Below are 22266 nucleotides of genomic sequence, written 5' to 3' on the forward strand. Positions count from 1 at the left end.
TAAAGAACACTTAAATAACCAGTTTTGGAGTGTAGAACCTCTGCTTCAACTGAAAAACACTTGGAGAACCGACCTTTAGAGTTTAAAACCACTGCCTTTACTAAAGAACCCTTAAATAACCCATTTTTAGAGTATAGAACCACTGTCTTTAACTAAAGAACACTTGGAGAACCTGTTTTTTAGAGTTTATAACTACTGCCTTTACTAAAGAACCCTTAAAGAACCCATTTTTAGAGTATAGAACCTCTGTCTTTACGACAGAACCCATGACAGACGTATTTATACAACCTCTGCTTCAAATAAGGAACACTTGGAGAACCAGTGTTTAGAGTGTAGAGCCCCTGCCTTTAGTAAAGAACCTTTGATGAACTTTTTTTAGAGTGCAGGACTCCATTATCATTACTAAGGACATGATTACAAAGCAATGTTTAGAGTTTATAACCACTGCCTTTACTAAAGAACCCTTAAAGAACCAGTTTTTAGAGTGTAGAACCTCTGTCTTTAACTAAAGAACACTTGGAGAACCTTTTCTTTTAGAGTTTATAACCACTGCCTTTACTAAAGAACCCTTAAAGAACCAGTTTTTTAGAGTATAGAACCTCTGTCTTTAACTAAAGAACACTTGGGGAACCTTTTCTTTTAGAGTTTATAACCACTGCCTTTACTAAAGAGCCCTTAAAGAATCACAGTCATTAATAAAACACATGAATAAATCATTTTTTTAAAATGATAACTATAAGAAATTTGTCTGTTTGTAAAAGTGAACTTCACAACAGATTTCAGAGCTCCATGAGGATGAATTCACCATTATCTGACATTGAGTCTTTCTCCACTACTTTAATTGTGTACTTTAACTGTGGTAAGTGTGTGTGGGGGTCTTTATTAATAGGTATGGTGTTGTAATGTGTTTTGGGGTGAAGATAAATAAATAGGTATTGCATGCAGTGGATAATCCCCTATAGGGATGTTGTTGTTGGGGGGGGGGGGGGTATTGTGGAGGCTTCACAGTTTGGTCAGAAAACTTTCTCCTGGCTAAGAGTACTGGGTTGATTGGCACCTAGGTTCAAGTGGGGGAGGGGGGCGTTGACTTTTAGCATGCTGAACTGACAGTATTTTCAATGTCTCGTCTATTATTTCACAACTACTGACCTTTCATAGGTCTCCCAGTGGACCAGGTCGTTCAACAGGTCCATATTCTGTATGCATCACTGTGTGAACCACCCATTCACCACTCAGTTAAAGGGAGCGGAGTCAGTGTTCAGACTCTCCGACACACAACTGCATATTTTCAGTTTGCAGATCAAACAGCCTCCTCGGTTCCTGAGAAAACCTGTCTGTCTGTCTGCCTGTCTGTCTGTGTATCAGCCTTTACTTTTTTGTTGTCAGCTTGTTTTCTGCATCTCGCTTTCACGAGCGATGTGTCCGTGCACATTGAGATCATAATCCACAAATGGCCCGTCGACCCGGTGGCAAAGAGAGAGAGAAGTGGAGCTGGAGGGAGAAAGCGAGAGGTACAGAACAAAGAGAGAGGTACAGAAAGAGGGAGAGAGAGAGAGAGAGAGGGCCCACTCTCTCCTCAGCTCTGTTACTCCACACTTCAAAGCCTGCCGCTGAGGCTTAAGAACAAAAGCCTCAGGCATAAAAGGCTGGCGGCGAGAGTTATCTGTGTTGGTTATTACCATTCAGCAGAAGGATTAGCAAAGCTCTCCACACGGCCTGTGTGTTTTTCCCTTCATCAAACGCCGCCGTGCTCCAGAAACCTAGAGAGGAGAAAAGGAAGAGGGAGCAGTAGAGAGAGAGAGAGAGAGAGAGAGAGAGAGAGAAAGAGAAAGCAAGAGAGAGAGAGTGCCGCACATCCTTCGCTTTCATCTCTTTCTGGGACATTTTTTGTGGTGTGTGTGTTTTGCCCCGCTGTCACGGCCATTCTGACAAGGATGTAATTTTCAAAGGTTGGAGAGCATTGTTTAGGGAGGAAAGCCTCACCCCCTTTTGGAGTAAATAAACCCATTCACAAACACACACGCACAAACCAAATGGTCCCATTCACTCCCCGCAGATATATGTGTCTCCTCCGCTGGGATGATTTACACAGCGTAATTGAATTTACGAATCTGTAGCCTCTCTTTTCAGTGGGCCTTTGCTGGCCCCAATCGCCCTCCGCACTGGAGGCCCACGCTTCCAAGGCATTCACTAAAGGGGCTTTGCAAACTTTTGTTATTTAAAAAAGGTGAAAGAGCAAAGACGACGTCTCTCTTTCCGCCGCAGGCCGAGTACTTCTACGAGTTCCAGTCTCTGCGCTCATTCGACAAGGACATCATGGATGACCCCATCGTCAACGTCCCACTTCTGGGTTCAGTGCCACACAAAGCTTCAGGTGAATATGTTGGAGAAATAGCCATTATAACACTGCGGTACATTATAAATGTCTGGGATGTCAGAATTGTAAGACAGCGATATCCACTATATGGCCAAATGTTTGTGGACACCCCTTCTAATTAATACATTTAGCTACTTTAAGTTGCACCTATTGCTGACACAGACGTGCAAATACATACACAGCTGGTCTAGTTCCTGTAGAGAGGTACTGCCAATTGAATAGGACTTTCTGGAGAAGATCAACGTATTGGCACTATGTCTAATGCCAGGCATGGCCTAGAGGGGTGCATTGAGCTGTGAAGCAGTGGTAACAGTGTTTTCTGGAATAAGGGTTGGTGCTCCATCCTTTTGGATGAGTTGAGCAATTATGGATGACATGGGATGGTGATCATCCAACATCCTGACCTCACTGACGCTCTCATTGCTGAACCTCCAAAATCTAGTAGGCATCCTTCTTCTGTGGATAGCAGACATAGTTACTCCAACAAAAGCAAGTTAAATTATTTTTAATACCCTTGATTTTGGAAGAAACTATTATTGAATGACTGAGCAGGTGTCCCAATACTTTTGTCCATATATTGTTATAAGTGTTCCTCAGAATCAGAGTCAGTTATGTAGGTTCTATACATACTCACCTTTCAAGACGTCCTTTCGTAGTAACTGTGATAAGGTTGGGCAAGCTTTACTGAAGCCTGACTGAATCCCAGTCAGTCAATCTATTCAGTTCAGGGTGGGGTTTACTTTTGCTACATAATGATGGGTTCCTAGTTTTCGTTTAGAATGGGTGTTTTTTGATCCTGGGCTCCCTCTACAGTCAAGAAGTGTAATTAGCACTTTGAGCCGCTACTAAATGACCCGCTTTACACATGCATTTCTGGACAAGCTGAGAGAAACAGAACCGTCACTGAAAGTGAAAGAAACATGTGTGCTGAGGCGATATAGAAATGCCACAGTAGCAATGATAGAGGCACTATTACAGTCAGTGGAGCATCAACATGATTTTGATGCTGCTGTTTTAAGGTATAAATGCTACATAATTCTGCTTTAAAAGGATGTGTAACTGAGCCAGACTACACTTTTGAAGCCATCAAACCAATGAAGGTTAACAGTAGCTAATTTAAATAACAAATACAAAACTACACCTAGCCCTTCCTGAAAGTGTGAGCTTTCACAAATTGATCATTTGCAATTAAACCGCATTCTAAATTTCTAAATTTAGATTTTGCCAATAAATAAGTTCTCAGTCTATTCAAACAGATCTTTGTGATCTATTAAAGTGAACTCCGCCTCAGAATTCAGAATTAAGTGTAATTTATTGAGATGTAAACTAAGTTATTCAGAGTGTTACGAGGTGATATGGTTTTTATAACAGTGGTCAACTAATTTGTCTTCACAGTGGTGGTCATATGAACTGCAAATATATCCTATTTTTATTTTACCAAACAAAGCCATGCATCTCAGTTTTAATTACAATGTTCAAAATCATGGTGACAAACCAGAAAATGATAGGTCCCAGCATTTATCCGTTTTCATGTTGGGATTGTTTAAATTAATCACATTACTTTATTTAATTAATTGCGATTAATCACATGACGTTCTGTAGTTAATTACAATTAATTGCATAAATTTGCAGTTAGTTACAATTAAACACATGACTTTCTGTAGTTAATCGAGAGAAAAATGCATTTATGGAAAGATCTCAAGTCAATTGTTAGGTCAGTTGGTACAGCCAACATAGTACCAGCATAACTGGTGCTCTTCACATTACAGTTAATTTTCATTATACTACAAATAAATGATGCTGCAGTGTGAAAAACTCAAAATCACCCTGTAGTACCTAGAACTGATAGAGCTCTCCACACTAACACAATGAATGGGTGTGTATGTTCAGTGGTTCAGGTAGGCTTCCCCTGCAGAGGCGACCAGGACGGGGTTGCAGCATTCGAAGTCACTATCCTGGTGATGGACGGGGGTGGAAACATCGTTCTGAGGACCCCACACAACGCCATCTTCTTTAAGACCTGCCAAAGAGGTTAGATCCTACATGCTTTCCTATTTACACATCTGTCCTGGTTACACATCTGCTTAGACTGTTCGACCTGATCGAGGGACATATTTTGAGGTAATGAATCAGGGATGTAACGAACTATGAATACATTATTCTGACTAAAGTGATCATTTTAAGTAGATACAAATGCACATATGAACTAGACTTCAGTTTTTCATAGCATATTAGGTTCTAGCTCAAGTCAAGTCAAGTCAGTCAAGTGGGTTTATTGTCATTTCAACTACATACAGAGTACACAGTGAAACGAAACAACGTTCCTCCAGGACCATGGTGCAACATAGACAGTGCATACAAAACACAAGTGCAACACAAACAAACAAGTGCGGACAGACAACACAGTACAGACAGAGGATAATAAATAATGACTGTAGTCATTATTTATTAGCTTTTGATTGGTTGGAAACTGCTTGCAGCTTATTGCAACATATGGCACTAGGGATCTTAAGATTCACTCGAAACTCTGCTTGCTTGTGCTTCCTGCCTGCTTCGCTGGATTCTGCCTGATCTGTAACTCATGGGTACAGTAAATCCACATGACTACCAAATCAGGCAAAATCTTTGAAATAATCAATCAGTGAAGTATTCGGTCTCCATATTGACTTGTGTTTAATAGTGTCTGAACTTTGAATGTTTAGTCTATTCAAACTAGCTGAGGTTATTCTTGGGTAAATAGCAAAGCACTTTTGTAATTCGCTCTGGATAAATGCCTTAAATGTAAATGTATTCGGACGTAGCCTGACCTGAGCACAGCCTAACTGAGCACCAGGATAAAATCATATTTTTACACAAGCTGACCCAAATACACAAACACCCTAAACTACATATTTACTGACTTACATTTTCATTGTATTCATTATTTATTGACCATTTTGTTATGTTTGACTTAAAGGACCTGTTGAATATTGTACATTAGTACACTAAGCTTTAGTTCAGTTCAAGTCCAAATATGAATACTGATATCTTGAGTAATAAACAGATACAGAATGGATACAGATAATGACATCGTTTCATACCCCAGCTATGAGTTTCGGCCCTAATGTAAACGGGTAAATGTGTTCAAATTAGGGCTGTTAATGTTAGCACGATTAGTGCATTATCTCATATTAACACCGTAAAAACTGAACTGCTGTGAACTGCTGCTGTTAACACAGTCTTTTTGTCCTGATGAATCACCAGTAGTTCAAGCTGGAACACACTAAACAAAAGTGTTCATAGGAAAACAAAACGATTCAGGCTGATCCAATGACTCAGCTTAGCGCTGTAGGTCTCTCTCTCTGTGTCTCTCTATCATTGGGCTACACTTTGAACAGATTGAGACATATTTCAAACTGGATGAACTGTGATTAACTACGCAAAGTCATCCAATTAATCGCAGTTGGCTTCACCAAACCCTGCACTTAATCGTGATTAACCAGACAAGATCATGCAATTAATGACAGCCATGTGATAATCACAATTAAATTCACAAAGTCATTCACCGATTAATCGTGATTAATAAGTTCACAAAGTCAATTTTAACAGTTAATTTTTTTTGTTGCAATTTTTGCTAGTTGAACAGTCATGTGATCAGTCGCGATTAACTACAGGAAGACATGCAATAAATTGTGATTAAGTACACAGTCATGCAATTAATTGTGATTAAGTACACAGTCATGCTATTAATTGCGATTAGCTACATACAGTCATGCGATTAATTGCGATTAGCTACATACAGTCATGCGATTAATTGCGATTAGCTACATACAGTCATACGATTAATTGTGATTAGCTACATACAGTCATGCAATTAATTGCGATTAGCTACATACAGTCATGCAATTAATTGCGATTAAGGTAAAGGTGCACGTATTTGTCACTGTACAGTGTGGACTGTACAGCGAAATGTGTCCTCCGCATTTAACCCATCTGGTAGTGAACACACACTCACACACACACACACACACACACACACAGTGCAGTGAGTACACACACACACCCAGAGCGGTGGGCAGCCAACTCCAGCGCCCGGGGAGCAGAGAGGGTAAAGGGCCTTGCTCAAGGGCCCAACAGTGGCAGCTTGCCGAGCCCGGGAATCGAACCCACAACCCTGTTATCGATATCTCGGCGCTCTAACCGCTGAGCCACCACTGATTAAGTACACAGTCATGCAATTAACTGCGATTAGCTACATAGTCATTCGATTAATCACAGTTTTTCCATGCATCACAGCCTTAGAACAAATTATTGTATGTTTAAAATTTATTGTATGCTATGGATCCAATAATAAGGGCCTAGGAAGTTATTGCTGTCATTTAAAAATTATATTTATTTATTTATTTTTCTTTTAAATAATCTTTACAATTCGAAAGTGTTAGTGCTCTTTATATTGTATGAACACTTCATGACTTTATAATTAGACTGTACAGATATATACAGATTTTAAACACCAGGTTTTAAGTATTTTTGTTCTACTATAAAGTTAAAACCAGTCTATTCTTGCGACAGCAGCGAACTGCCGGTCTTAAAAGTTGTCACAGTGAGTTATAATGAGCATAAGTCTTCAGTTCAAACGGACATTATGTGTGTTTTTTTGGTTAGGTTGGTGCTCTAAACCACTTTGTCGTTGAATCTATGCACTGAGCCATGTGAGAACCCTGTGTGTATCTGGACGAAAGGCACACTGGGGAAACCTCAGGGCCTTTGGGGCCCAAGGCAGAAGCCTCTGTTCTCTGTCTGATGACAGACAACTGAAGTTGTGGTCTGAGGGTTCAGGCCTAAGTAAAGGCAGTGAATGAATTTTCCTTTGTCACAAAGGGGCTAATTTAGGCCCAGGCTAATGTGTGGTTTGCATTGATGGAAAAACATGGGGAAGAGCGTGTGCTGCTGTTTTATTCTGCTGCAGAGTGAGCTTGGGAAGGTCTTACGCCTCATCTAGAGCGTGGTTGAGACGGGTTAGGAACAGATGAGTGAGAGAAGAAGAGATACGATACGGGTTCTGCTGCATTTCACACACAAAGGCCATGGCTGGCCCATGATGTCATGTGAAATCTACCAGCTGCAGCCCATGAGAATGAGAGAGACAGAGCAGTGCCCCCCAACAAACACACACACACACACACACCTAGTGTTGCATTCCTTACACACCCCCTTCCTCACAGACACCACAGATCAATTGGTCCATCTGGCTGAAGTCTCTCGGTAGGGAGGAAGCAGCACGTTCCTCACTGACAGCTGAAGGTGCTCTAATGATCAAAACACAGGAGAACACACAGCAGTCGCTGTGAGCTGCCCTCTGAGCGGGAACCTTAGTCCTGTGATGCAGAGCTGACCATTTCAGATTCACAGTTAATGGAAAAACAAGGATATAGGTGTTGTTACTACTACTACTACTACTATACTGAACCTGGGTCAGTATATACCCAGCCAACAGAGACCATTATAAGAACAAGCAGCAGTGTTTTTAAAAGGTTCCAGGAAAAAACGTGTGACGTGATAGCAGTTTTTATAATAACCTAATGCCAGACATAGGCTAGAGGGGTATAAAGCCCCCCAGCATTGAGCTGTGGATCAGTGAAAGAACTGTGGTCATTCTCTGGAATGATGGACAGTGCTCCATCCAATACTTTTGGGATGAGTTGGGGAGCTGAAGATGAGGTGAGGTGGTGATCATCGTCCAACATCCCAACCTCACAAACACTCTGTCACTGTCGCTGAATGCAATCAAATCCTCACAGCAGTGCTCCTCCAAAATCTAGTAGAAATCCGAAAGCAGGATGAATTGTTTTTTCAATACCCTTGATTTCAGAAGACATAATGAATGAGCAGGTGTCCCAATACTTTTGTCCATATAATGTAACTCCTCCTCAGGTTTAAATCGCAATACAACACCTCCAACCTTCTACTTAGAATTAGTCTCTGCTTCGTTCAGGGGGACACGATTGAGAAATGACACCATGCTTTTGTTATCATGGGCGATAACTGTGAGTGGTAAGGGTTAAAGCTGCGGTCTGTTGGAATGTGTCTTGGCTGTGACTGGAGACTGAGTAAATGTCGTGTGGAAAAGAACTCATGGAGGACTCAGACAGGATTTGTTTCTGAAGAAGATGAGACAAATACGCCGGCTCGTTCCATGTCCGCTTCGTTTCTGTAGCAGGAGGCCAAGAGCTGGTGCCAGGTTCCCCTTAGGGCAGCTGGTCAACTGTTGCGAATATTCCAGACACCGCTATTGCTTGTAGACAGGGAGGAAATTGTTTTTAAAACACGTCTGGAAGCTACACTTGTTTCCATGGAATAAGCCTTTAATGTGACCGGACCACATGGCCTTCGGAGAGGAGCGGACGAATATGAATAAAACCTCTGCTAGACCACGGGCGTCTAAATTGAAAGGGCCGTATGGGACGTGACGTGTTTGACAGACTTGATGACATTGTGGCTTCACCTCAAAGCCTTCGCGTTTTTGCAAATGCTGTCATCCGGTTCTTTTGAAGGCAAGTCTATGATTGAATTCGGTCGCCTTCTGCCACACTGTATAGGAATGCGGCAAGCCTTGAAGTGGTTGTTGGGAGGAAGTTGGGAGTGAAGTGGCTGGAGAACAGGAGAGGAACCCTCATCGTGTCTTTTGTCTTCTCTTCTTTGTTCTCTCCCTCTGAAGCAAAGTGTCCTGGTGGCTGCAGGAATGGAGGATACTGCAATGAGAGACAAGTCTGCGAGTGTCAGGACGGCTTCTATGGCACACACTGTGAAAAAGGTAACCCCGCCTGCCATGCAGGCGCCCGTTGTGGGGAAAAATGGGCCTTTCAGTCATGGCCCATACAAGAATCTGTCCGCTGGCCGTAAATGCCCCTATATTACAAAGTGGTGCGCTCATTTATTCAGGTTATGTGCTTTTATCTACACTATATGTCTAAATGTTTGTGGACACCCCTTCTAATCTAATCTACTTAAAGTTGTATCCATTGCTGACACAGATGTGCAAATGCACACACACACACACACATATAAAGGCCCTCAGCATTGTGCTCTGGAACGATGGAAGATGCTCCATCCAATACTTTTGGGTTAAGTTAGGGAGTTGGGGATGATGAGGTGGGGTGGTGAGCATCCAGCATCCTGGCCTCACTAACGCTCTTGTCACTGAATGCAATCAGATCCTCACAGCAATGGTTCTCCAAAATCTAGTAGAACGCCTTCTTCCCTGGACAGTAGCGACAGTTACTCCAACAAAAGCAGGATAAGCTCTTTTTTAATGCCCTTGATTTCAGAAGACACAATAAACAAGCAGGTGTCCCAATACTTTTGTCCATATAGCATATGCATACATGTTACAGTGTCTGTAACTTATACACAGCACATTTGGAGAACCAGCATGTTGTTGTATGTCATGTGGGAATGCATCCTGGAGCACTGTTATAGCTGGCCAATGTCCAAGTGTGGAAATCAGCCTAGATTTTCACCGTAGATTTCTTCACAAAATCAAAGCCTTTTCCTCGACGTTATGACCACAGGGGGTGCGTTCAGCAGACATAAAGCTTTCAAGCAATATAAGTCAGAAACCAGCTGAGGTACAAAATTTATGGAAACGCTATTCTGCTGGAAGGTGGAAGGTTAAGTCTTCTTTATTAACAAATAAATCTAACTGATGATTAGAGTGATTATGCCTTGCCAATGCACAGCACTTTCCAAAACATCTTGTGCAAATTATAAAGCACACTAAAGCCTGCTCCATGTTAGCAGGGTAGATGGAAGGGCACATATATGAAGTCAGACTTTAGGCAGTCTGAGCAAAATCATAATTACACGACAGGTTGGGTGGCAAAGAAAAAGTTTTTTTCATCAGTTTGCAGCTGTGGAGAACCAGCATTTGGCACTGCCAGTTAACCCAACCCTCCATAGCTGCCCCTAGCACTAGCAATGCTCCCAACACTAGGAGGGTAAGGACTTACCACATGTCCCTTCTGATACATGCAATGCCAGCCACCACCATGCGGCATCGCCAGGCAGCCAACACACTTGGAGGAAAGCGCAGAGTCCTGTGCTGGCATAGAGAGAGCGCCATCTACCCACCTGGAGAGATCACGGCCAATTGGGCTCTCTCAGACTCCAGCCACTGATGGCAAAGCGGCATGGCTCAGGATTTGAACTGCCCTCAGAGATCCCCAGAGATAGTGGTGTTAGCAACATCTGCAAAACATCTGAAGATCACCTTAACTGTAATATATATCAGGACAGTTTCCCAGACAAGGATAGGCCTAGTCCCATTGTAAGAAAAGCATAGCTGGTCCAAGACCAGGCTAAATCCTCGTTTGGGAAAAGAGCCCATTATAACTTGTACACTGGATTGGATTTCCCATGCTTTGACTATGGTTGCTCAACCTCAGCAATCACTGCCCTCATCAGTTCAGTCAGTTTAGTGCTCTATTTTCATATATCCTATTTCTTCTTTCAGCCCTGTGTTCACCAAGATGCCTGAACGGTGGTCTGTGTATGAGTCCGGGAGTTTGTATTTGTCCTCCTGGCTACTTTGGAGCTGGCTGTGAGAAAGGTATGGGACAGTTTCACCCTATTTGAGTGCCTTAAGTGCTGTAAGTGATCATTCTTATGACCCTACAACCTTCAGTGACATTAACAGCAGTTGTCTTGTTTGTCCGCAGCTAACTGCAGCACTACATGTTTGAATGGAGGAACCTGTTTCCATCCTGGTAAATGTATTTGCCTCGCCGGCTTTGAGGGCAGCCGCTGTGAAATAAGTGAGTACAAACAGTGGAGTTCTTATAAATCCAAATCCATCAGCATCAGCCTGCTCGAGGCCTTTATCATATCAGCCTTCTGACCATCCTGAAATGATATACTGTCATTCCAGAACATGTAATGGAACAAAAAGAAGTACTGTAATCAGCCATAACATTAGGACCACTGACAGGTGAAGTGAAAAACTTTGATTATCTACAGTAGCATCTGTCAAGGCGTGGATATAGAAAGGAACCACCAGAGAACCCACAACAGGGTTGTGAGCACCTAAGGCACCACAGGACACCTTCAGAGGTCTTTTGGAGTCCATGCCTCGAATGGTCAGATCCGTTGTGGTGGCACAAGGGGGATCTACTCAGTATTAGGCAGGTCATGTTAATGTTATGGCTGAGCGGTGTATTAATACAGACTACGGAGATCTAAGATATAAACAAGGTGGCCAAATGGAGCCCATTATAAGTGCAATACTATAAATATTTTTTTTAATTGTATTTAATAACACTGTAAAACTGTAAAAATACAATCAGATTAACATTTTAACGAGTTAACACAAGTTAACGATTATTCAACGATTTTATTCAAACAACCTCATTTGTTTTACAGTGTAGTACCCACTGCCTTATATATAAATGTAGTATATAATAGTGTAGTGTCGCTGTCAAACGAACCTTGTATCTCTAAAATAGCGACTTTACAGGACAAGGAAAAACCCTTGCTAACTGTCAATGGAAGTCAATGTAAAAATATTTTCTCCCTGGTCATTTTGGAGTATTTCTGTTGTTCATCCAGACTTTTCGTCAGACTGTAAAGAACAGCTGCCAGATTTAGATAAGTGTCAAAAATGCAAATCGAGACAAGTTTTTTGCGAGACAGCAATGATATAGTAGTATAGTCGTTTATGTGGTATATAGTAGTAGTTTTATTCAATTTAAAAGCTTAAACATAATTCCTAATATGAAACTCTTATTCATCATTATTATTTCCTTTCATTACACTGTAATAAATGTAGATAGTGAATTACCTGGTGACTGGGTAGATAGCATATGTAGCGCCTTTATTTATATAATACCCCATAAGCTCACTTTAACAAATGTTGCCTCTTAAACTCCTGCCCACAGACCTGCCAGTTTCTTTCAGACTATCATTCCAAACTTACATCGATGAAGAATACCAAAGAACTCACTTATGAATAACATAAAAGAGTAAACACTGAAAATACCAGTCAGATCAGAAGCTGTTCAGAAGCCCTTTTTGCATCCTCAACTTCCAGCAACTGATTTTAAAGAAAAGGACAAAGGCCTTGTCTTTGACACTTAACCATGAGGGCCACATTCCCACCCCTTTGTCTTCAGAGCAATTCCCTGAATAAACTTCCTATCTGAAGTGTGTTCTCACACTGATGGCAAATGGGCCAGCACCTCCGTGGGCAAACGTGACATAAAGCAGTTTAATGACAACCACCGGCTGTAACCTCCAGCTCATGAGCTCCAGGCATTACGCCATTAGTAGTGCCATTAGGCAGTTACACCTGGATGCTTCACGGGTAATTGTAACACAGCTAATACATTATATTGACTTTAAAGGGCTCATATAACAGGCAACCAAATTTCCCTCACTTTTATAGAAAAGGAAAGAGCTAGAAGTGGTGTGTAAACACTGTGTACTGTTCACTTCCCAAGCCTTTCAGTGCAGGTATGGAAGTTGCAGAACTGGCATGTATTGAATTGCTTTCTTGATGAAAAACAACCCATTTCCATTCAGTATATCGGTACTGTCGTGCAAAAGAACCCTTTAAATCAAAAACTGCAACTTTACAACAACAAAAAAAATTTCAAACTTTCTATGGAAGTCAGTGTTAAAATATTTTGGAGCATTTCTATTAGTCTATTTCTGTGTGATATTATGACACGATGCACCAAACAACTGCCAGATTCACATTATGTCAAAAAGTAAAAAGTGCCAAAAATAGAGATGACAGAGATGTTTTGCGTGACAAAATAAGACAGCCAATTAGAGCACTAGTTTACATTAACATATACCAGTCTTAAAGGCACAGTAACACCAACAGCCTTGTTGTAGTGTTAAAGACAGGTTGAAAATGGGCATGTAAATTAAATATCATTTATAAAACAGAAATCCAAATAAACATCAAAAGAAACTGCAATTAAAACATTTAAGATATGGGTGATAATTTCAGTTAATGTAAAAGTTGGTTATTTTGGCTAGAAAGAGGACCGTTGATGTGCGATGTTAAACTGCATTGCTTGTAGGCCTCTTTTATATATATATATATATATATATATATATATATATATATATATATATATATATATGTTTAGTCTGGCTCTTGTCTGTACACTCCGCCTCACCCCTGCATTTCATCCTCTGTTGTCGGCGAGTCTCAACACCCTGCCTCAGAGGCAGAATGAATCATTTCCCTTCAAAGGCAACTTCATGCAACTCTCCCTACCTGATCTGTGAGAGGAAAGACTATCAGGACATTAAAGCCATATATCTGTAGACGCAGACTGAGCCTAGTCCTGAAGTGCACAGCCGTTTCCATGGAGTCGAGAGTGACAGAGTTATTTCCCAGCGTTCTGCGACGTCTGGAAAAAGCTGCTCTGCAGCATTTCAGCAGCATGGAGCTCATGGATTCCCTCTGTTCTTGTCTTTCTCTCTTGCTCTCTCACTCTCGCTCGGATCAGGTATCATGCTCTCCGCACAAGCCTGCTTTGATAAATGTGAGGATGTGTTTTTATAAAGATATCGCCTATTGTCTGTCCACGGAGATGGATTTCATGCGTCAGGGCACAAAGGGCCTATTGAAATTGAGCAGGTTTCGATCATCAGTAGAGATCCGCAAGCATCCATCCACACCCATGTGATTTTTTTTTTCTTCTGAAAGCATTCAATTTCCCCTCACCTCGTTTCCATTACTTTTCACTTTTATATCGCTTTGTTGGCTGTTAATTACCTGAGGCTTTTAAAGCTAAATAGGTGCAATTATTTTCTTTTCAAGCTGCATGATGCATAGTTTCCACTGCGTACCAGATTTGTATGGAATTTGTTAACCCCTTAACTTTCACAGACCTGCCGACAGAGATCTAGATTTCTGTTCCTAGCACGATTCAGCAAACATGATATCATATCAAGTCAGCCAGAGCCACATTTAGGGCTAAAAGGCCTCAAGTATGAACTGTAGCTGGTAACATGTGCCCAATATCGTATCATTTGTAGAAAAAGTGCAGCGAGTTGAGATATTATGCATTATTATTCATTATTCATTATTCTTTAGTCACTGTAACAGAGCAGTATTATTATCAGCATGTCTAAAGAATGGTAATTAACATGGAAAGGTCATTCAGATCATTTTAGGGACATAAGTAACAACCTATCATATTCAGAAATGACCCTGTCCCAATGTGATATTGTTCTTATGTCAGAGGACCGCTGTGCTGTAAACCTTATTGGATAATGTTATTAAAAATTGCACAATTTAAAAATGTTGGTATTTAAAAACAAAAAAGCACAAGGATGAATATCAGCAGAGTTAGCACCACAAAAAAGAGGACACTGAGGACACATGGGTATCCACCATAGTTAGGATGTCGTGGCTAGCGGGATTCAAGTAGGGGTTGGTAGTTGTAGGTTGAACTGAAAGGAGATGTTTTGGTCAGATAGGCTATTTATTGGTCTCGTAAATGAGTAAATGTGTGTGTATTAAAGTACATTAAAATGCTGTAGCTGCACGATTTGAGAGGTATTTCCACCCTCACACACACACAGACTGCCACGGTCCTGCAACTTAGATCTGCCTGAAGACCTGCCCCCTAGCCCCAACATCCTAACTACAGGGATACCCGCGTGTTCCCAGTTCCCAAATATGGTCACCCTAGCATTTGGATCAGATGATGTTTTTTCAGACGCTGATCAGCACATATTCAACTTTTGACTGGTACTGTATACACAAGTTTGCATTTTTTCATGAAAACTGGACTTCTACACCAAATATAGCATTTATAGCATGTTAGATTTACACCTAAAACAAGGTTATAGGGTCTCCGCTTTAGGTTTTGGCTATTAAATAACTAATGTAATCAGACTAATAGAATCTGAATCAAGAGAGAAAAAGAGGTGGACCAATGCATCGCTATTAAAAACTCAATGAATATGCAATGCTGTATCCATGCATTGCTGCGTAAATATTAGAATGTGGATATTAGTCATGTTAAAGGCTAAACCCCATTCCTTCACTATTTCCACCAGTTTATCAAGGTGTAGGTGTGCTGGATAGGTTGTGATGTAGTTGGGTGTGTGTGTGTGTTTTTGTGTGCATGACGCCTGTGTTTTTGCTGTAGGTAAATGCCGCCAGCCATGCAGAAATGGAGGCAAATGCATGGGGAAGAACAAATGCAAGTGCAGTAAGGGTTACCATGGAGATCTGTGCTCCAAAGGTGAGACTGTAACTTGCTATTCCTCTACTGCTTTCACACACATGCATCTTTGAATATGTAATATACTATGCAAGTAAATAATTTATTGTCTGTGAGCATTCTGATCTCTGCTGTGTACAGACATATACTGAATACTGAATTTAGATGAAATATGAAAGATTTGTGCAGCCGAATTTGGACACAGATCGTGTTCCCACCTTTGTGTAAAAAATGTTTGGGGGTCAAATGTTTTTTTAGTCTTTCTTCCACCGAAGCTCATGTTCACACAACTCTCAGGTGGAGCTTGTTGATCTCTGGCCTTATAATTTGTAAATTCTTCAGCCATTTGAACTTACTGTACATCCATACAAACAAGTTATTATATTTAATTAACTATTATAAACTATTATGAACTGGCCAAATACTATTTTTAGATGTTTTATTATATATTTCAAGAACTCTGTAAGGAGGAAATAAAATAATGTACAATAATTCTCAATTTACGTTCATATATTTGTGAAGTTGATCTTCTCTTTTCAACTCAATAAATTCCACATATTCATTGTATTATTGCTTTTTATTTATAGTGTTATACCACAGAGAGGCCCCTTATGAGGCCTTTTATGACCTCAATGTATTATTTTGTGGCATAAACATATTATTTCGTGATATAATTATTTTGTGATGTGATATATTAATGAATGGCCTCAAAATATATGTTTGTAGCTTTAACATTTCATTGTATATATATATATATATATACTTATACATGGCTTATGTTATTGAATGGCCTCAATATTATGTATTATTACATAATTATCAATATTATTTTTTTGGCCTTAGTTTATTATTTGTGGCCTCAATATATTATTTTGTGGTCTGAATATATTATAACATGGCCTCAATATATTATCTTGTGGCAAAGCCTTATTAAAAACAACCCCTGTGGGGCTCCGTATCATACCGATCGTTTGAAATTTGGTAAATTGTACAAGATTTATTATAATATGTTTATACATTAAAACAGCTGTGCATTATTTAAATACACAGAATACTCTAAATCATTTTCTAAAAAAACATCATTGAATTTAGCTAAATTAGGTCAGGGATTACTCTCCTAATACAGACCGATGTACACACACACACAAACACAACACACAGCTTGCAGTTTAGTGAACAGCTGGTGGTCAATGTACTTATAATAGATATTAAAACTGTGGTTTAGGACCTTCCTGTACAAGATCCTATTTAAATCTAAAGGCTAAACAGTGTGTCACTGTGTATGGCTGTATGTGTGTGTGTGAGCAGCTGTCTGCGAGCCTAGCTGTGGAGCACACGGGACCTGCGTAGAGCCCAACAGGTGCCACTGCCGGGACGGCTGGCACGGACGCCACTGTAATAAGAGTGAGTGAGCAACCCGATCACACCACAAAGCGACCGGTCCAACACACATATACACACACACACTCCTCTGCAATCCCCAACAGCCGTTTTCCCAAGCCCTGGCTACTAATTGCAACCTGTAAACAGATGAGCACATGTAATCCACTGTAACCCTAGAGCCGGCACAGTTCCTTCCGGAGGTTTGGGTGAAAAATAAGAGCAGGATGTTGGGCAGGGCCGCCTCCTCCCTGCAGCAAGTATTTCATTCACTTTTTCAGCAGTGAAGCAAGCGCTTCATGTTACATGTCGCTTCCATGTCTTCATGGAATTGGTAAGCGGCACTTGCTTTAATTCTCCTCACCCTATTAACTGACTGTAGAATGGCGTCTCTGTCATTGCCACTTCAGGCTCTGTAACTCTAATAAAGCAGGCAAGAACTGCATATCTCTGCGTAACCCGGGTCATATTTGAGTGAAATCCTGTACGATTACTCCACCCCATGCTTCCTTTACTTTCTGTTTCTCTAAGCTTGTTAAATGCTCATGTACATGTACAAGTGTTTTAACATAAGTGTGTAAGTTCACTGTCTAATTCCCCCCTCCGTCTCTTCCTTTATTCTCCCAGGGTACCGTGGTGGATTCCCTTTTATCCACCGCCCCACCATCTCCAGACCCAAGACCCAAACCACATCAGCGAAGGAAACCAAGGAGGCCTCGGATATTAACCGGCCCTCTGAGACCAACTACGTCGTTTAAGCCTTATGCTCACCCTCCTGGCACTCTCTGCCCCCTCCCGACCCAGCCTCCCCGGGGACCGCTTCTCATCCTCCCCCTTCTGATCCTCATCATCCTCCCTGGGATCCTCCCTCCATGGACTTTTATTTTCACAGTCCATTCTCCGTATCCCCTTTCACAGTGTAAACTCCTTTGATAGAGTATCGCCCAGCTCTCAGCTCTGTCAGGCTTCTTCCCCTGCCCTGCAGATGCTGGGAGGGATGGAGGGAGGGAGGCAGGGAGGGGGTGAGGGAGTCACAGGCTGTTTTGTAATCCAGATTTGGCTGGAATTCAGCCTGTGATGTTTGTGAGCAGTCCTGAAGCTCAGCTGTAAATGTGGACATGAATCACAGGGAGTACATTACAGTCCAGAGGCTCTTTTGTGTGGGCATGACCTGACTGAGGATGGTAATTACTGTCTTCAGCTCATGTTCTTGGGTTGGCTCGCCGGTCCGGATGGTTTCATCAACATTCGCTTTCTTCTCTACGCAGGGACAGCGACTCGATGGCTGAAGGCCTCTGAATAAATACCATTGAGACTCTAGAGCATTTAAACGGTAGCATACACACCATGGAAAATGGATTTATATATATATATATATATTTTTAGTTGTTATGATAAAGTAGGGTAGTTCATGTGTACTTTATTTACTCAAAGTTTTGATACTTAGTTGGTAAAGCTATAACAATGCAGATAAGCTGCTTATTGCATCATAAGGAATTAATGGACTGTTATTTTCATCCGGGTGATTATACCACTCAAATAAAACCATCTCATTCATGTGAGGTTGCTTTGACTTTTCTTGCAGAGTTAATATCAGCCGTAGTCTCGGAAGTAGAGTTAAGAAATACTGCCTCCTTTGCTTTACATAAAAAGTTTAACAGGAAGTCACATATTAAAGGTGTCATATCACACGTTCTTCTTGTATTTGTACCTGATTGAGTATCTATGAATTATTTGTACTTAACAGACACAAAAAAGTATTTGGTACACAAAAGTCATGGTTAGGTTCGCACTGTGGTTTGGACCTCATGGTTCGGTACAAGACTGAAGCCCTATTCATTCATCATTGTACATAGGGAGATGCTGTAATGGAAATTATTACCAGAATTTCTCAGTGACTTCAGTCAATCAGTCAGTAAAGAATCTGGTACCTTTTAACTTCTGTAAAATAAGCCCTAAAAATAACCAAGTTGTATAAATCCTGTGCGAAGCCCAGCATGAAGGTAAATAATCCATCATATCCTGTCGAAAATATTTTTTTGAGTACTTTCTTAAGTACGGAGGCGTTCGAGGATGCATTTAGTTTTGCCATACATGGCGAAGATACCTCAGGTCACTCAGGTCCATGGCAAACCTCAGGTGTTGCAGGATGTATAACATTTAACTCCAGTACAGTTACCATAGCAATACTCCTAAACCACTACAGTTCCCACAATACCATGCACATCCAGCAGCTTACATCTTAAGATTTCTGGGTGACACACGCTCCCTAGCACCCCTAGTACCTGATTCTGCAATTGCCTTAAAGTAACTTATTACTATTACTAGAAGACTTTAAGACTGAGTTACTCTTTCAACATAAAGGGGTAAGGCTAGCTAAATGTTGGGTGTCCATTTTTGCCATTTTCACTTCTTGACATAATTTGAACCTGACAGCTGTTCTTAACCATGTTTTATGATAAACGGACCAATAGAAATTCTCTAAATTAACTTGGAAGTTTTTCCTTCTCCTGAAAAGTTGACGTTTTGGAGATACAAGTTTTTTCTGTGATGATATTTTGGCTTTGTTACATTTAAAAGTTTAACAGTGTTTATATTCTATGTCAAACTTATTATTTTATTATTTAAGTTTTTATTATTTTAATCATATCAGCCCTCTTATGCCTCCTAATGCTGCAAGCGCTGATCTCATGAGTCATTCTCAGTCCCATTATGAGCAGTATTATTTCCATTCAACGTTAGCCAGTCATTTCTTCCACTTACTGGAGTGTGTATGTGTGTGAGAGAGGGTGGGGAAGTGGAGATGATGGGTGCAGTTTTACTGGCAAGCCCCTCACAGCTCAGAGGCATGAATGCACTGTGGTGGGTCTGTCTCCAGCCAGTCAGATTTTAGGATGCTTATACTTTACAATGGCAGGCTTTGCGCCATGCTCTGATTGACACATTGTGAAACCACTGCTAATCACACATTGGCGATGGACTGATGAGCACGAGAGCGAGAGAGTGAGCAGAGAAGTTGCCAGGAGTTTTAAACATTTATAAAGCTTCCATTTCAGAAAGAGGGAGGGAATATTATCTCACAAATATTCCTCTGGGAACTGGAACGTTAAAAAACGGCCGCTGATCAGATATGCATTGCGTCCACCAGCCTCAGTGTGGAGTGCTATTCTGGCCTATTTTGCTTCTCTGCTCTGTCTTGGTGAAAGGCCGCGTCACCTGAAAAGAATGTTCACGTTTAATTATCGGCCCTATAAAGTGGTTTGCTCCAACCACCTGCTATTGTTAATGAGTAGATGCCTCAGTGCTGGTCCACCCACAGATCACACACACACACACTCACCAGTCCAGAGCTCTGATTCAGTCTGCAGCACACTCTCCTCCAGCCAAAACTTACGGTTACCTCAGGACACACACCTACACTCTTAAAGATGGTGGATGGTTCTTCATGCCTTTTTGCTGTATATGTGCATACAGTCGCTTACCCAGAACCTGAACTAATGAAGACATGCAGCTACTTTAGGTTGCACCCACAGCTATACAAATGTCTAGTCCCTGCAGAGAGGTACTGCCAGTAGAATAGGAAACTCTGGTGCAGATGAACGGGAACCTACTGGCACCATGCCTAATGCCAGGTATGAGCTAGAGGGGTATAAAGCCCCCCAGCCCCCCCATACTTTTGGGATGAGGTGGAAGGTTTTGGATGATTGGTGGTGATTACCCAACATCCTGATCTTACTAACACTATTGTCACTGGATGCAACCAAATTCTCACAGCAATGCTCCCCAATATAATAGAAAGCCTTGTCTGGAAAGTAGAGACAGTTACTCCAACAAAAGCAGGATAAATTTTTTTATACCCTTGATTTCAGGTGTCCCAATACTTTTGTCCATATAGTGTATTTTAATAACTGAAAATTAGAGATCGAGCTTCAATCTGGGCCATAAATGTCAAACTAAAATAAAAAAGAAATGAAAACTCTACAGTAATGCAAATTTCTGTTGAAGCTAAGGTAACATGTCTGGCCATGCTTATTTAGATAGCCGCTTCAGAATCATTGTGATGCTCCACTAACCTGCAATAGGGAGAATAGCGTATCTAACACTGCAACTCTGGGCTCAGTGTGCTGTTAACTGCACTATGTAACTCTGGTGAAGCGGCAGGACACGGCATAACAATGCGTAACCCGAGTCATATTCATATACAATCATGTAATATTCCTCATGATTCTTTCACTTTCAGTGATGGTGCTGTATCTCTCAGCTTGTCCAGAAATGCATGTGTAATGTATGTTCTTTAGGAGTGGCTCAAAGTGCAAAAAACTCCATTTCCTGACTATAGGGGGAGCCCAGGAGTCAATAATATCAGTTCTCCACAATGCTGCTTTAATTAGCTTGTAATATACATTCAGTATCTTTAGTTGAAGCTTGTATCTGATATTAATGTCTGGTGGCTGTTGGACAAAAACCTCATAACTTTGGTAACTTTACAGGACTTTTGAAAGAGTCCATTTCATTTTGGAGCTTTTTTATTGGTCCATTCATCATGAAATGTTGACATAATATAAAGAACAACTGCCACATTTTTTTCTCACTTCCTAATTATGTTGTAGGTTAGTCCGATCCATTTGGCATTGAGTCCAGCTCCTGATGTTCTAACTAAGAGAAGAGCTCACTTGGCTAAATCTACCTGGATACCACCGAGCACCAAATTCTGACTGGACTATTTTCTTTTTTTCAAAAAGTCATTGTTTTATTCCAGCCTGAACTTAACTTACAGGTTTTTAGTTAACAGAAATCCAGTCTTTAAGCAAATACACCACTGTTCAACTGTACTATAGAAGAGTAATATATATATATATATATATATATATATATATATATATATATATAAGATACAAGATATATATATTTTTTTAATTATGCTAATATGCTGTAGCTTTATTTATTTCCAATCATGTAGAAAGCTAAGATTTTTTATACATTAGACATTTTTTGTATCCTGAATTATAACCCATAATAACACTATAGAGTAAAATCTAAGTAAAAATAAAAAGAATTATGCACAAAAAAAAAAAAAACTATAGATAAATACATAGCTGTGGTGTATTATTTACTAAAATAATAAACAAATAAATAAATAAAATGTTACAAATAAAAATGTAATAAAATAATAAAAGAAATCCAATAAAATAACAACAATTACTAAAAAGTCATGTAAAAGGGTTGAGCTGTACCGGGGTGTATTTGTGCTGCGGAGGTCACTGATGACTCACAGTGTTTAAA

The 22266-nt window shown here is 40.6% G+C and overlaps 1 protein-coding gene across 1 annotated transcript in view; it reads left to right on the forward strand.

Annotated features, from left to right (window-relative positions):
* wif1 (wnt inhibitory factor 1) overlaps nt 1-18655 on the forward strand; it is a 21422-nt gene extending 2767 nt beyond the window's left edge. The window contains exons 3-10 of the mRNA XM_072673963.1: nt 2266-2374; nt 4268-4408; nt 9075-9170; nt 10869-10964; nt 11074-11169; nt 15529-15624; nt 16912-17007; nt 17611-18655. Coding sequence (XP_072530064.1) covers nt 2266-2374; nt 4268-4408; nt 9075-9170; nt 10869-10964; nt 11074-11169; nt 15529-15624; nt 16912-17007; nt 17611-17741 — 861 coding nt within the window. The 3' untranslated portion in view covers nt 17742-18655. The remainder of the gene's footprint in view (nt 1-2265; nt 2375-4267; nt 4409-9074; nt 9171-10868; nt 10965-11073; nt 11170-15528; nt 15625-16911; nt 17008-17610) is intronic.
* Nucleotides 18656-22266: the final 3611 nt, after the last annotated feature.

This window comes from Salminus brasiliensis, chromosome 2 (genome assembly GCF_030463535.1).
Source record: "Salminus brasiliensis chromosome 2, fSalBra1.hap2, whole genome shotgun sequence".
Taxonomy (NCBI): Eukaryota; Metazoa; Chordata; class Actinopteri; order Characiformes; family Bryconidae; genus Salminus; species Salminus brasiliensis.